At 40.5% G+C, this 16,081-nt stretch overlaps 1 protein-coding gene across 1 annotated transcript in view; it reads right to left on the reverse strand.

Moving 5' to 3' along the window:
- Positions 1 to 1,555: 1,555 nt before the first annotated feature.
- The window catches only part of LOC108800804 (vomeronasal type-2 receptor 26-like), a gene marked incomplete at its 3' end in the record, with an annotated part of 31,891 nt that continues 17,365 nt past the window's right edge, over positions 1,556 to 16,081 (reverse strand). Inside the window, exons 4-5 of the mRNA XM_018572815.1 lie at positions 2,173 to 2,247; positions 1,556 to 2,062 (exon numbers count right to left, since the gene is read on the reverse strand). Coding sequence (XP_018428317.1) covers positions 1,556 to 2,062; positions 2,173 to 2,247 — 582 coding nt within the window. The remainder of the gene's footprint in view (positions 2,063 to 2,172; positions 2,248 to 16,081) is intronic.

Consider the following 16,081-nt stretch of genomic DNA (forward strand, 5'->3'; position numbering starts at 1 on the left):
ATGATAACAAATAAAAAAACTGCTGAAAAATTGCCCCCCATCAATGACCTTATTGTGTGGCATTTGGGTAGTCCTGAAGGTTGCTTCCTAAATTCCCAAACAGAAAAGCTCAAACAATGAGTGAAAAGTCTTGTCAGGATAGTAAGAACTATTATAGCTGCAAAGGGTGGGCCTCTCTATATTAATGTTATTGGGGGTTATTGACTAAAGGGTAAAGAGTTTGGAGAAGGCAGGAGAAGTGAACAATCTAAGACAACATAGCTGAACTGGAAAGTGAGCTGAATTGGAGAATTTTTACAAATCAGCTATTGTGTCCTAGATTGTTCACTTCTCCTGCCTTCTCCAAACTCTTCACCCTTTAGTCAATAACCCCCTATATGTTGGATATGGGATGTCCATTAAGCTCATATAGGTGTGATTGTCAGGTGTCTAAAAACTTTTGGCCATAAAGTATAAAGCCACTGGAAGGGGAGGTATTAGATTATATGGGCAGGTGTTGATATAGATTGCAGATGATCAATATTCAGGGAAATAGTTTAGACCTCAGGAGGATACTTGCAGCATGACGTGCTGGGGTAGGAAATATACAAAAACAATATGAATTTGGGATATTACAGGATTAAACTTATAGAGAATGTATTATTTATTTGTATTTTTATGTCTTTTATTTAAACAAAACTACAATATAAAATTGTTTATTTGGATGGCCAAATTGCTAAAATATTTATTTCAGTGTACATCCTTATAAGTGTTTTTGTTTTATTAAATAGGTGTCACTAGCGTGAGTTTTCCTTAAATCTTCTCTGGCTTTACAAAAAGAATGTACATTTTTGGGAAGTCCTCCAGCACTGGAGGCTAGTATGGTGAATATCTCCCCAGCCACCATGGATTGCCCTCGGGTGCTCAGATAAGCCGGGATCATGGCAATCCAGACACCAAACACCAGCATGCTGAAGGTGATATATTTGGCCCCATTAAAACTGTCCAGTAATGTCCTCACCATGAAAGCCAGAACAAAACTCACAGCTGCCAGAAGCCCCAAATAACCCAACACAGAGTAGAACCCGATAATAATTATAATTATATATCTTGAATGCACCTATACCATTTTTTCAAGTACAAGTACTGATACATTTTTGTTTATTGTCATGTGACAGTTTTTCTAAAACAATACAGACTAATGATTTCAGAACAGTGGTGTAGCACCAGAGCCAGGTCCCAGCTGCAACCCTCATAGTTCTCATGCAAATGCTAAGTATCGGCACTGGTATCTGAACATCCCTAGTATTTAGGCCCATTTTTTTCTAGACTAATATGTAGACAGAAACGTTAAGATACCAGGAGTTCTGAGACCATGACTATAATCATGTGTTATTGTATGAATAATATTATCATTAGTAAATAATAATAATAATACTACAAATAATAACAGTCCTTTTAAAAGTAATTACACACAGAGAAAATACATAGTTACATAGTATAACTTTCCTTTTGTGCTCAGATAGGCCGGGATCATGGCAATCCAGACACTGCAGAAGACCAGCATGCTGAAGGTGATGTACTTGGCCTCATTAAAACTATCCGGTAATGTCCTCACCATGAAAGCCAGAACAAAGCTCACAGCTGCCAGAAGCCCCATATAACCCAACACAGAGTAGAACCCAACAACTGACCCTTCATTACACTGAATTATGATCTTTCCAGCAGAAGAGTGCATGTCATACTCTTGAAATGGTGGAGAGATGGACAACCAGAAAACAGCAATCATAACCTGAATTAATGAGCATAACAAAAGGACTGTATTGGGAAGTTTGACTCCCACCAATTTCCTACAGGAGCTTCCAGGTCTGGTGGCTTTAAAAGCAATAAAAACCATGATGGTTTTGGCTAGGATAGAAGACAGAGAGACTGTGAAGACAATTCCAAAGACGACTTGTTGCAGCATACAAGTTATATCCACCGGATGTCCAATGAACAGGAAAACAGAAAGGAAACTCAGCATGAGAGAGAAGAGCAGAATGAAGCTGAGGTTCCTGTTATTGGCTCTGACTATGGGAGTGCTCTGAAACCAAAAAAATATTCCAAGTATAGAGAGAGACGTAGCAGAAAATATGACTGAAGATGCAGAAAAAAAAGCAACCATTACATCCTTCTCATATGACAAATACTCACAAAGTTTGGCAACACAAATATTTCTAGCCTCATTAGGCCATTGATCTTCAAGACACATCTGGCAGTTTTCACTATCTGTAGAAGAAAAATATACTGAAAAATGTGCATAATTTACAATGAGTGCTGACACCCAACCTTCTTGTGGCCAGAGATTATTGAAGCTTAGACACCAAGACCTGGGTCACCAGTGTTGGTATGTGACAGATAACTAGACAATACCTCTATGGCTCATCTCTCCAACTGACAGTGGGTATGAAAACTCAGAACACAAACATATGTGCATTCCTAGTTCTCAGCAGGAAGGTAAATTCATATTCTCACAGCACGGCACACTTTGCATTTTGACTTATTGGGGTTGATTTACTAAAGTCAAACAGGCTGTTCAGTTTACTAGGACATTAACACTTTGCAGGGGAATTTTCCCAGAGGTTAATGAATGATGTGAAGCTCTGCTGACTTCCATAGTCCAATCATGTGCAAGCAAAAACACTTTTTTTTATGTTCCTTGAATGTGATTGGACATTTTGACCACATTCACTAAGTGAAGGTAAAATGTCCTTGCTAAGTGAACAGTCTTTGTCTTCAGTAAATTAGCCCCATTAAGTAATATTGCAGTCACAAAGGGTTTATCATAAAATACTTATCGTACTAAGACAAACACAAAAAAAGCCATTGTCAATCTTCTGTTACACAATCTAGCTGCCTGGCCATCTCTGGATTGTATCATTTCTGAGCTTACAAAACATTTGTGTTTTTTTAAGAACTCTTAAATGATATGTCAGGTCAAAAATAACACTTAAAGTGTATCTGAACCCCAAAATAAAAATGTAATATATTGCATCTTACTACAACTTAATTGTAGTGGTAATTGTAGTGGCTGCATTTGTTTACTTTCTCTTTAGGTGTTTTCCTTTATTTTCAGAAAGCTTTATCACTCTCTCCTTGATGGCACTGAACCACAAACCTGCATGATGACACAGCCTCTGCCCCCTGCATAGTAGTATTGTCAGTCAGGAGGAAGAGGTAAGCTAAGTTGATCAAACTTACTCTTGCCCCTCCTACTTAATGAATGGCAGCTGCTGCCTGCTGCCAGTAGAGGTGTGCCATCATTTTCATTCCATGACAGCTCACTGTCCTCAAATAACTAATAAACAAATGGGTGGAGTGAGCTGTCATGGAATGAAAACAAAAGGGTGGAGTGAGTTGTGATGTCACAACTAGCTCCACCCACTTATTCACATCCAGCCCAGACCTGTCATTTTGCAGCAAATGGTCAGTGGTAGTGGGCAGCGTGGCGGGTGGCAGTACTTTTTTTATTTTGGCAAGTCGGCGGGCAACATTCACTGTGATTGATAATGGATTACATTGCTGGATGACGTGATTGCCGATGGATTACAGTGTTGGACAATTTTTTAGATTCTCAAAAACTGTATTTTTTTGTTTAAGTTAAGGACTTTTTCAAAGTGTGGTGTTTTTATTTACCTTTTCTGTACTTTTGTGTGAATAAGTAGGGGTAACAACTGCCCCTTAATCATTCACAAGGGGGGCGGCATCTGGCAGATGTAGATGAGCCCACCTACCCACAGACCCTCACAACCACTGGGCCAGGGTTGTGGAAAAGAGTCCCTTGTCCTCATTGGCATAAGGAAAAGGGACTTTTCCAGGGGGTCCCCACCTAGAAATGCACCCTCCCAATATCGAGGGCATGTAACCTGGTATGGTGCAGGGTGGGGGAGTGCTCACTAGTCTCCCCTTGTCCTGCCCTTCCAGGCCAGTGATTGTTATGTGATTGTGGGGGGACCCCTTTTTTGGTGTTAGGTCCCCCCTATAATTTATAGCAGATCTAAAGGGTCTGGCCTGAATTTGTTGAATTTTGTGTTGTTGACATTGGGGTCTCCCTAACATTCTTACTGGACCTAAAGGGTTTGGTATGATTTCGGAGGGGATCTCCACAATGTTTTTCTTATTCTATTTTTAACAACTTTCAGGGATTTAGTCCGCTTAGGTGGACCGTTTTCCCCACTCCAGCTGTTTGTTTGGCTTTGCATGTTCATTCAGCTTGCTGCCTTCGGTTGTTCACTTCAGCTGCATTCAGCTGCTGTACATGCTATTGAGAATACCACGTACAGAAGCCCTAAGGTTCAGCTGAACCGAAATGTATCTGCAGCCAAAGCAAGCCCGAAGAATTAGCTGAATATTTAGCTAAATCCTTTGGCTCTTTAGTGTATAACCCCTCCCCCTATTTAGTTTCAATATTTAAAACTGAAATACATTTCCATTGAGTTTTCAAGGAACATAAAGATTACCAGAATGGATTGATATTTCTCCCTCTGAACATGGAACACAGTCATAACAACATACGTGATACCCTTCCCTTAGAGCTTTTCTAAACCCTGGAAGACATTCTGCAGAACATCGACCTCTTGGGACCTAAGATAACAAAGAATATAAATCATTACAAATAGTATTCAGAAAACTATTACATTACAAAAGACCACATTCCAAGAAATTAATGTTACTAAATGTGGTTTGTAAAATGACATCCTCAGACAAAAATAATGAAACCAAGCAATGAACTGCTATTTATAATGACAACATTTTTAACTAAATATATATATAGAGAGATATATATATACATATATCTATATCTATATATATATATATATAATAATATATTATACTAAATATATAAACATATTTAATTAATAACTTAATATTAAAGAAATATAAACCATCACAAAACCATCACAAATACCATATAGAACAATTGTAAAACTATAAAAATTAAAAGAAATGAATGTTACTCATTGTAGCTGAATGTAGTTTTTAAGCAACATCCTCAGACCAAAAAATTAAACTCACCAGTGAACTGCTCATTATAATCACAACTTATTTAAACTGGTTGCAAAGAAAAAGTCAAATTAATTTATCTTACATTGATGTTTTTTTAGCCATGTTACATAATATTCTCACATGTGTGTTTGGGTGTAATTGCAGCTTTGGGTCTAAAGGTGGCCATACACTGTACAACCATCGCAAGACCTTAGTCTTGCAACGGTTGTAAAGTGATTAAAAAAACATACGATCTGCCCATCTTGGACAAGCAGATCATACTCTCGATCATCGCAAGCCCACCCCCCTGAGGGGCGGGCTTACGATGACCGCAATGCTGAACGGGCAGTGTGCGCGTGCGCACACCGGCCCGTTCGGCATTTGTCTCCCGAGCACCGTTCAAACCAGCCGAAAATCGTACAGTAGAAACGGTTGCACGTCTCCGTTCACACTGCTCGATTCTCGTACGATCGCAGGATTTCACGCGATTCTCGTACGAGAATCAAGCAGTGTATGGGCACCTTTATTCTCAGCTGGCCAGTTTCCTTCCTCAATTTTCCTAGGAGAACAACATGATATGCAAAGGCTCTTGTTTACTTAAGGAGTAGAGGGTATTCACTTCTTCCGTCGAACCAGCAGGCTAGAAAACCCGCCGGGAATTGTACGATTCTCGGCGAGTTAGTGGCCTGCTAGTTCGACAACTGCCGAACGGGCCGGTGTGCGCACGCGCACACAGCCCGTTTGCAGTCATCTTAAGCCCGCCCCTCATTGCAGTCATCGTAAGCCCGCCCCTCAGGGGGACGGGCTTGCGATGATCGAGAGTACGATCTGCCTGTCCAAGATGGGCTGTCTTGCGATGGTTGTACAGTGTATGGCCACCTTTAGAGAGGCTAGAGACACATTGAAGGGAATTGATCAAAACTGGAGCAGACAAAAATCTGGAGCAGCTGTGAATGGCAACCATTCAGCTTCTCTCCTTCATTTTCAAATCTTAACTGAATAATTTGAAGAGAGAATCTGATTGGTTGCCATGCACGGCTGCTCCACTAATGAAGGGGTTAGATGGCAAAGTTATGAGGAAATATTGCAAAGATTAAACTTTGGAATCTCTGGAAAAGAGGTGATTAAGATAGAACATGATTGTAAGGTACAAATTGTTTTATGATGGTGGCAGAGTCAGCAATAAACTGTTTACTGTTAGTTTACTTAAGAAAAGAAGAGGCCACCACCTCAAACTGGAAGAAAAGGTTTTACTCAAACTGCAAAGTGGATTTTTACTGTAAGAGAAGTACAACTGTGAAACTCCATTCCCCAGGTAGAGGTTTCTCTAAGAAATCTTTGAGGGCATCCGTCTATTAGCACACTGTTTAACTTTTGTTTGTTTTGCGTTGTTTTACTATTTTCCTGTATTTATCCTCACATATGACTACACGAAAGTTGGGTCCATTTCACCACCCCCCCCCCTCTATTTTTTCCAGTTAACACAACAATGTATTTTTGGTTAAAGGGAAAATGTCTGTATCGATACTAGCAAGCCTGATGTTCTACAGGTGGGGACGGTGAATATACATGTCCCATTCCTAGAGGTCTGTATGTCCTGACAAAGCCCCCAAGAGGAGGGGCGAAACGCGTAGACGCCACACATCTACCCAGGTGGACGTCCGAGAGCACTGAGGATACTCTACCTCGACTCCTTACATTTACAGCACGTTTTGAACCGACTAGCAGCATTGACTTACACCCGGGATCAACTAAATTGGGCCACGCCGCTACTTTTCAGTTACATGCAAAGTCTGCATAGAATCTACCAGCAAGAGTGGAGACCCTGGACTCGATCCGTAAACCTAAACCACAAGCACATGGGAAGTGATTAGGGAAAGACGCCGGTGAACTGACACCTTACAACTGTGAGTAGGACTACCTTTATTTCACTCATATTTTATCAAGATAAATACCCCCTAATGCTTCACCACTCAGGGGAAGACTCACAGTACAGTTCCCAACGTAATGAACATCCACGGCTCGACTAATACGTCAATTACATCCTAATCTATAAACCAAACAACATCCGGCAAGTCAATCACCCCATGACACTGGAACATTTTAATCCAAAGGGAATTCCACTGAGAGATTCAGGCAATCCATGATCAATAACAGATGATCCATCTCCCATCTTTTAAAAAATCGGCAGTATTTACAACTCACCTCTGTATTGCTGATTACGGGGTTAACCCCTGTGCAACAAAATATCAATTCATGGTTTACACTGTCGCAATTCACTGCCAATGTCATTATATGTTTATTCATGGTTGATACCTTCCTGGCTTGACCCAGAGCTTTTTGTTTCATGCAAGTCTGCTGGTTGATGGTTTAATTTTGTGCTCAATGTTTAAACTTTTACGGTCAACTTAAAATCCACCGTTGGTCATACCTATGACCAAGCTTTTAGTATCTGTTTGCTTTTAAACTCACTGCAGTAAGTCCTTGGCTGTATTTAATTATTTTTTCTACTCAAAATAAAAGCATTTTCTACATTATTTTATATGATTCGTCCCTTCCTTAGTTAACCCTTTGGACCACCCACTCTATTGGGTGGGTCCAACCCCTCCTTTCTTTTGCAATATTGTTTGGTTACGGAATTGGTAGACAAACCTCCTTTTAAAGGGTAACTACTAGAGCTTTGTATCTCCAGGAGCGAAACACTCCTTCTTTTAACATTGACTCATTCAAGAACATTTGAGATACTTTCATCAGAAATTACAATATACAGGGGTACAGATAGTCCTAGTAACTCATATACACACACACACACACACACACACTCTCACATAGGTGGAGCTCGATGTACCTGTGTCTTTATTCAACCTCAACAACTATGTAACTATCTTCTAACTGAATGGAGGGGGAATGAGTTGAGACTTGCTAATTTATTTTAAATAAATTAAATAATACATTTAAAGGATATTTGTCTTACCTATAACCAGTTTTATGATTTTTTAGATGTGGACATGATAAAAAATGTAATAAAAGAGATGACTAAGGCATTTTACTTGCTAACAGCAGCTAATTGTGTTTTTCATGCCTCCTCCATGTGCAGTATTAGACATTGCCTCAGGCAATGAGGAAAGTCCCCTGGCAGTCCATTTTGCTATTTGTCAATAATACATCCCTCAAAAATGAAAGGCAAAAGGTATTCACCCATTGAATGTGAGTGCATGGAGGGGGAATTTTAACCAAACTTTAAGGAGTTAATTCTGTGGGCCTTTTTCAGTTGGTAGCAAGATGGAAAGTACTTCTCTCTGGTTTTTTATAGTAGCTCTCAGACCTCTTTGGCGTTTAAGACTGTTACTGAAATTGTGTTTATATATGAATATTATCCTGTCAAAGCCTGTGTCTAATCATAGGGGGAAGGTGGTACACTTTGTTTCAGTACCTACCCATACTCCTTATCCTCGTTCCCTGTATTTTCACTATATATATATATATATATATATTCAATAACTCAATGGAAGGTCTGAGCAAAGTGGCAGTAGGTAATACTGGCCACTAAATTGAGCTTGCCGCCCTAAATAGGAGATACATGTTTATCATGTGCATACAGAATATAAGGTAAGGGAGGAATATGGACATACACAGTAGCATTCTGATAATCTCTATGTTGATGACTTGTCATTTGTTTATTTGTGAGTAAAGCAGGCGGCATAAAGTTAGAAATGTGATGACCATATTGTATTCATTACCAATTTAAAGGATATTCAGATGATATTATCTGATGGTCTATTGAATGGTATGGATGTGAAGTATAAATGCACAAGTTTGTTTCTGGCAATAACAGATGCTTTGTGGCACAGTGCGGTGGCAGGAAGTTTTAACTTAGAGGGACTGTTTATGTAAGCAACGAGGGGAAATATTTGACCATGTGTTGTGGGAGAAAAGGGATATACAGTACATAATTTCCCAAGATCTGCTTGTTTATCATTTTTAAAAAAACCTCATGGGAGGGGTAATTTTTATTCCCGATGATCTAATGGTTTAAAGTGATCGCCTTTCTGCTGGATTCCAAGATAAAGTTCTATATGAATACACAGAATTATCCATTATGCATATCTTTGCTGAAATGGCATGGGCTCATGGGTTTTACATCTCTTTTACTGCTTGTTTGGGCACAGGTGCACTATAAGAAATATGTTCAGAAAAAATAGAAACCTGTACTGGGAGGAACATGTAGGCTGCTACGGCTGAACTCCTTCTGACAGTGTTAGTTGCTCTTTTATCTTTGACCTCAAAAAATTATTGATAACCAACCCAGAAAAACATTTGTAAATTATGTAGTCAGAGGAATATCAGAATTTCTGATCTACATATTTTTTCTAGGTCAAAGACTCAAGAAGCATTAGATCCTTTGGATTGTCATGATTCCCAGTGACCTTCAGATTTAAAAAGGAACATGAGTCCCCAATGACTATGCATGTCTTCTCATAGTATTGGCTTCCTTTAATTTCTGTCACCTGGTCACGTTTCCATGATATTAGTTGTGGTGTGAGAGTAAGTTGCTGATTTTCTGGAAGAGACCCATCAAAGTGGCCCACACGTCTCCAATATGTGATATTTTTGTCTTCAACTTGTGTTATCCAATTTACAATTTCCAGTGGGCTGGGCAGATCTCCCTTTTCTTTAAAATATATTTCCTTGTTATGTGGATCCATGTAGTGTACTGAGTATACATAGCGGGATACCTTAAAAAATACAGAACCATTAAATGAATCAAGACTCAAGAATGCTATATATGTAGTACCCATGGATATAAAACATAGTTACAGATTTAACAATTAATTCTTGATGCTTCCAAATTCATTATTGCACAAAGTAATAGGTTTGCATGATAGCCTGTCAAATCCTATGCAAATTTTCACCTATCCATTCTCATGCCAGGGATCCTTAAATATACCTGGAACTTCTATACATTGAATAGCATGCAATTATCTCTGTTTCCTTCCATGATGTATTATTCAATTCCTTAGTAGCCAATCAGAAAGTCTGAGCTTTGTCATGTAGAGGAAGGGGGAACAAAAATGTATTCAGGGCTCCAGGGACCCCAGGATTTTTTGGAAATCCATGGAATCCATGCCTACTGGGGTAACCTGTGTGAGTTTAGGAAACGCAGAATAGAAAGATGGCCTGTTTTCATCAAACGACTGCATTGAGGACTACAGATGAAGTCTATTGACAAAACACATCATTCTGGAGGTTTTAAGCATTTTTCATAGTTTATACATTGTGCTGTATTTGTATGATCCTGTATATCCCTAAACACTTGTGATGTTGTAATCTCTCCTATTTTCATCAGGACTGATTCATGTATGGTAAGCTTGGTAACTAGAGACACAGGAAAGCAAAATAAAGGCATTATGTGAGCATATCAGGCTAATAACAGCAGGGGTGTGTGTGCTGGCATCTGCCACCAGCCTCAGTGCACAGATCCTTGGCAGAGTTGAGCAGTGGGAAGAGTACTAAAGGAACCTTAATCCCCAGGAGAGCTTATACATCCTATGTTCATACACTTTGGAGGTCAATGGGATTCTGCTTAGTACATCAAATGGCAGTGCTGGTTGTGATTATATGTATCTCTCACTTGAACAGTAATTAATATCTTTGTTGAGGATTTTCTGTTTGCAAATGTAACAACGTATTTAACAAAAAGGTATCTGCAGCATAGAGCTGTCCATAGACAACTTTATTTTCTCTCATTCACTGTTAACTTTTGCATTCAGGCAGCCATGTCACCTACATTCTCCTAAATAAAATAGTGCTGGCAGATAGTGACTGTGCCTGATAAGATGTAGTCCCTATTTGGCTGAAAATTTTCCATCTGATTGAGTTGATTTTTAAATATACTTTTTTGTGGAGCCTCAGGTTGGATGGGATCAAAGGCTTTGGTTTCCAGGGCAAGCCATAGGTCAAATTTCAACTGATTTGTGCTATCAATGGCCAGATTAACTCAGTCAACACTAAGACCTCCCACATAGACATTGTGCATCACTGGTCTAAAACCAAACCAGCAGTAACTGTTTATCACTCATCAGTGTGCAGATCATTATTTTTATCTAGCCTATGGAAAGTATTGGCTACTCTTCATCAGCCAACAGCAATAGCATCAGAATGTTGTGATTCATCCATAATCATACTGATGCAGCAGCACCATCAGTCTAGCAATTAAGTTGCCGAGTTATAAACCTAAACAAATCAGTAATTACTCTTCATAGTACAGCATACATAACACAGTGTTCAATCTCACAGGGGCTGCTATTAACATCTCAAACATATGTATAATGGCAAAGCAGGGGGCGGGTTTATATATAACATTATGTAGTTTGGGCTCCAGTGTTGAATGTGTCGAGTGGTAAAGGATTGTTGTACCTCATGGTTTGAGGTAGAAGTAATTACATTTATAATACTTTTTTTATTTGAGGAAGGTGAAGCTGTACGTTATGGTCTTTTATGTTTTAGTGTTTAAATAGAAGAGGCACATGAAATAGATTGCTACCTAGGTATGTTTACGAGGGTTGGAAGGTACCTTTGCACCAAGACTTGCACTTTGCTCTGAATCGGCAAAGAGACAGTGTGTATAAAGTTGAATACACTCACCTTATGAACAAGGCTGGATAACCTCAGTTTCACCTCAGTTTCCATTTCTTTTATTTGTGAAGAGATATATATGTCATGCAAAGCTTGAGCCAATATGTTGACTGCAAGAAACACTCTATAAGGAGTTTTATCATCAGGAAAATATAAATCATTTTTTAAACTCCCCAAAGTGCAGTTACGAAGAACACAGTGAACTGTGAGTAGAATTAGAAAGTTCTTCTCTGGATTTCTTGAAACACAGCGGTATTCAGTTATGAGAATATCCTCCTGTATCGGGTCATCCGGGTGGCTTGAGAGGGTAATACTATCAAAATATTCCTCCATTCTCACTATAGAGGGATCGGGACTTGAAAACACCAAACTGCAGTTACTTATAAAAAAAAATCTGCATCCATTGACCAAGAATCAGGAATGATAAATGTTTTATCCCTGTGATAAGGAACTCTACGGAAAACAAACGTGTAATAAGTTCTGCTAATTAAGCCACAAATAATAAGAACTTCAGTAGTTGAGGTCTGAAGATCTAGAGGGATTGTATCATGATTCTTCACAGATACCATGATCTTAAATTCAATACAAATTCCATGATTAGTTAACTGTTTGCTGAGTTGTTGGATCTCCCTCTCTCCATATTCATCATCAGATGTAATGATCCCAACCCAGTTCCACTTCAACCTTTTCAGTAACTTCACTATGGCCACATATTGCATCTCATTATCTGGAACTGTCCGGAAAAAGGTTTGGAAACATCTTTCTGTCACTTAGTAAAGTATCTCTAGCTCCGTAACTAATCTAGAAAGAACAAAAAAAATGGTTGTTACATTAAATGTCAAACATTTTTTCTGGTTTCCACATGTGTGGGGAAAGGTTAGAACTTCTGCTCTTTGGGGTTCTGTTACAGGCTTCTTGTCCTCCTGAGAACAGTTTAACCAAATAGGAAGTAAAGGTAAATCATAAAAAAGGGCACAAACAGAAATACAAATCTGCCGAGCTAAAACAATGATCAGATATAAAGAGTAAAAAAAATAAAAAAACAGTGACTCAAACAAATGTCAGTGAAAAAAAAATCAATCAAGAAATACAAATCTGACAGATGTTTTAGCCTCCCCCTACTCTACTGAAGACAATACTTTTTATTTCTGTCTGTGTTGCTGTTTAAAGTTCCCCTCACTTAAAGGGTTATTCACTAAAGAGTCAAAGGATCCAGCCATAGCTTCGGCTGATCCTTTGGCTCACTTCGGCTGCCTCTGCCCTTCAGTTCAGTCGAACCGAAGGGCTGCTGTACAGGCTATTTAAATTAGCCCGTACAGCAGCCACAGGCAGCCAAACGGCTCAGCCGAGCTGAACGCATATGCTTCGGCTCAGCTGAGCCGTAGTGACAGGCAGAGGAAAACACAGTTTGGCTGGCCATACGCTATGTTAGGTTTTTTTAGTAGGTGCATTTTCATCTTGATGATATTTCCCCTTTTTTTGTTGCAGATTTGGGACAAGAAGTGAAATGAAATCTCCCCAAACAGACAGAGGAGATTTCATAAGCTGCCAAAGGCAGCCGAGAGAATAACCAAGCTGTAGTTCGCTGTTCAGCTATTCACTTTGTCCCTGTACGGCTGATTTCAGCCATACATCAGCTAAAATCAACCATACATCAGCTGGCTTCGGTCCAGCCAAACATCCCCCGGCAATTTGCTCACTGCTGTTCACCCTATTCCCATAGGGCCGAATGGCAGTGAGTAAATAGCCGAATGTTGCCAAGCAGAATTTGGCTCGGTTATTCTGCTCGCTACCTCCAATGACAAGTTAATTTTAAAAAAAGGGTTGGGTCCCCCTCCAGATCCATATTTAGGGAAGTTAGAAGGGACTCCAAGTAAAACAAAATGCATAGGGTTCCCCCTCCAAAGTCATACCAGGCCATTTTTGTCTGGTCAGAAATTAAGGTGGAAACCCACACTCAAGAAAATAGGGGTTCCCTCTAAAATTCCTAATCAGACCCTTAATCTGAGGAAAGGCCTGGGAGGGCAGGAAAGGGGGGACAAGCGAGCGGAGCCCTCCCAGCACCGTATCTTGCCACATGCCCTTGGTACTGCTGATGGGGATAAGGGCCTCTTCTGCCATAGCCCTGACCTGTTGGTTGTGGGCAGGGGGGCTTATTTGCATCCAGGTACACCCTTTAATAAGGGGCACTGAGATGCTGCCCCCTTGTAAATGAGTAATGGGTAATAGTAATCCATGGCAATCACGGCATCCAGCGTTATCAATGCTGATGCAGACTCGCCAAAATAAAAAAAAGCCTGTCTGCACTCACCAAACACACGCAGCAAAATGACCTGTATGACAAGTGGCGGCAAAAAGTAAACAAATCGTCGAAGCTAGCTGTGACATCACTGCTGGCTCCGCCTATTTTTTTGATTTGGCCACCACCTGTCAATTGGGTGGGCCAAATCAAAACAACTGGGCAGAGCCAGCTGTGATGTCATGTCTGGCTCCGCCCTGTTGGTGTCATTCAGTGGCAATCCAGTCTCCTCAAATAACCCAAGGACGCTGAGCTTCCAATGAATGACAACAACTGGGTGGAGCCAGCCATGATGTCATGGCTGGCGCCGCCCAGTTGTTTACATTTTCAGGAAGAACAATCTGCTTCAGCAGACCATTCTCTCCGCTTCAACTGTGACTTCGGCTCTGCTGAGCCAAAGCATATGCGTATGGCTCAGCTAAGCCATTCGGCTGCCTTGGGCTGCTGTACGGGCTGTTGTGAATAGACCGTACAGCAGCTCTCCGGTTCGGCTGAACTGAAGTGAGCCGAAGGATTAGCCGATGCTTTGGTTTAGTCATTTGGCTCCTTCATGAATAACCCTCTAAGTGAAGTCTCTCACATGTATTGTCTTTAAAAATGCCATACCCAGGTGTAATCCTTGACTCGGACCTCACCTTTCTTCCCCACATCCAAATCCTGCCGCCATCACCTTCATAACATCTCCAAAATACGCCCCTTCCTCACCAATGAATCCGCAAAACTTCTCATCCACTCCCTTGTTATGTCTTGTCTTGACTTTTGCAACTCCCTCCTCATTGGCTTACCTCTAGACAGGCTATCCCCCTTCAGTCTATCATGAATGCAGCTGCTAGACTCAACCACCTAACCAAACGCTCAGTGTCTGCAACTCCCCCCCCTCCCACCCCCCCGGTCAATCCCTGCACTGGCTTCCAATAGCCCAAAGGATAAAATTCTAAATATTAACAACCACTTATAAAGGCATCCACAACTCTGTCCCCAGCTATATCTCAAGCCTTGTCTCGAAGTATAACCCTAACCGTTCCCTCCGCTCGTCAAATGACCTTCTGCTTTCCAGCTCCCTCATCAACTCATCCCATGCTCGCCTCCAAGACTTCACTAGAGCATCTCCCATCCTATGGAACTCTCTACCCCAACCTGCCCATCTATCTCCCACTCTGACTGCCTTTATGCGATCCCTTAAGACTCATATCTTCAGGGAAGCCTATCCCACCCCAACCTGACCACTGAACTATCACTTTCTCAAACAATTCATCCCCACACAGCTACCTCCTCATGTATCACTTCCCCCTCCCTTTTAGACAGTAAGCCCCCCCACGGGCAGGACCCTCCTTACCATCTTGTCTTGAATTGTATTGTAATTGTAATGTCTTCCTTATGTTGTAAAGTGCTGCACAAACTGATGGTGCTATATAAATCCTGTATAATAATAATATTAATACCTGCAAAGAAACAAATACATATTGAATCCCCCTGCTTCCCACACCACTGAATATCACTCCAACGCTGAATGCTCACTACTGACATTTCTTCTAGGACTGTCGATCTCCTGGATGCTCAGTAGTTCCTCCTGTGACCTCTATGTCACCACTGTATTCTGTATTAACCGCTGGCCTGGGATTAGACTGAGGAGATCAACACTCCTGGAAGTATCTGTCCCAGAAAAAAAATCAGTAGTGGTTTATTAATCATCAGAGTTGGGTGTCATTGGCATGGGCAAGAGGAAATATTTTTTCTAAATATACATGTGGAAAGATAATGAGCAATGTCTGCAATGTCAGACTATCTTACCTGGGTGTAACCATATAGATGTAAAAGCTGTGCCATTTGGAGAGTTGTATCTGATCCGAGGTCTCCGATGAAACCAGCCACTGTACCCTGCACCATACAGGAATAATTGGGAACTGCCTTGGAATGTCCAGACAAGATCTGCAGAACATCTTTTGTAGCTTTATTCACATTTCCACAAGAATCATACACATGATATCCCAGAGTCACATTGGGCAGAATATCTGGACTGCTGTTTAACTCATCAATAGCAAAGATAAAAGCCAGGAGATGTTTGTATTCTCTCTGGTGGACCCTAAAAATAGAGAGATCTTATGAAACTATGTATGGCATTATTTCACACTATCTGCATGT

The sequence above is a fragment of the Nanorana parkeri genome, unplaced genomic scaffold (assembly GCF_000935625.1).
Source record: "Nanorana parkeri isolate BGI_ZX_2015 unplaced genomic scaffold, ASM93562v1 scaffold2140, whole genome shotgun sequence".
In the NCBI taxonomy this organism is placed as follows: Eukaryota; Metazoa; Chordata; class Amphibia; order Anura; family Dicroglossidae; genus Nanorana; species Nanorana parkeri.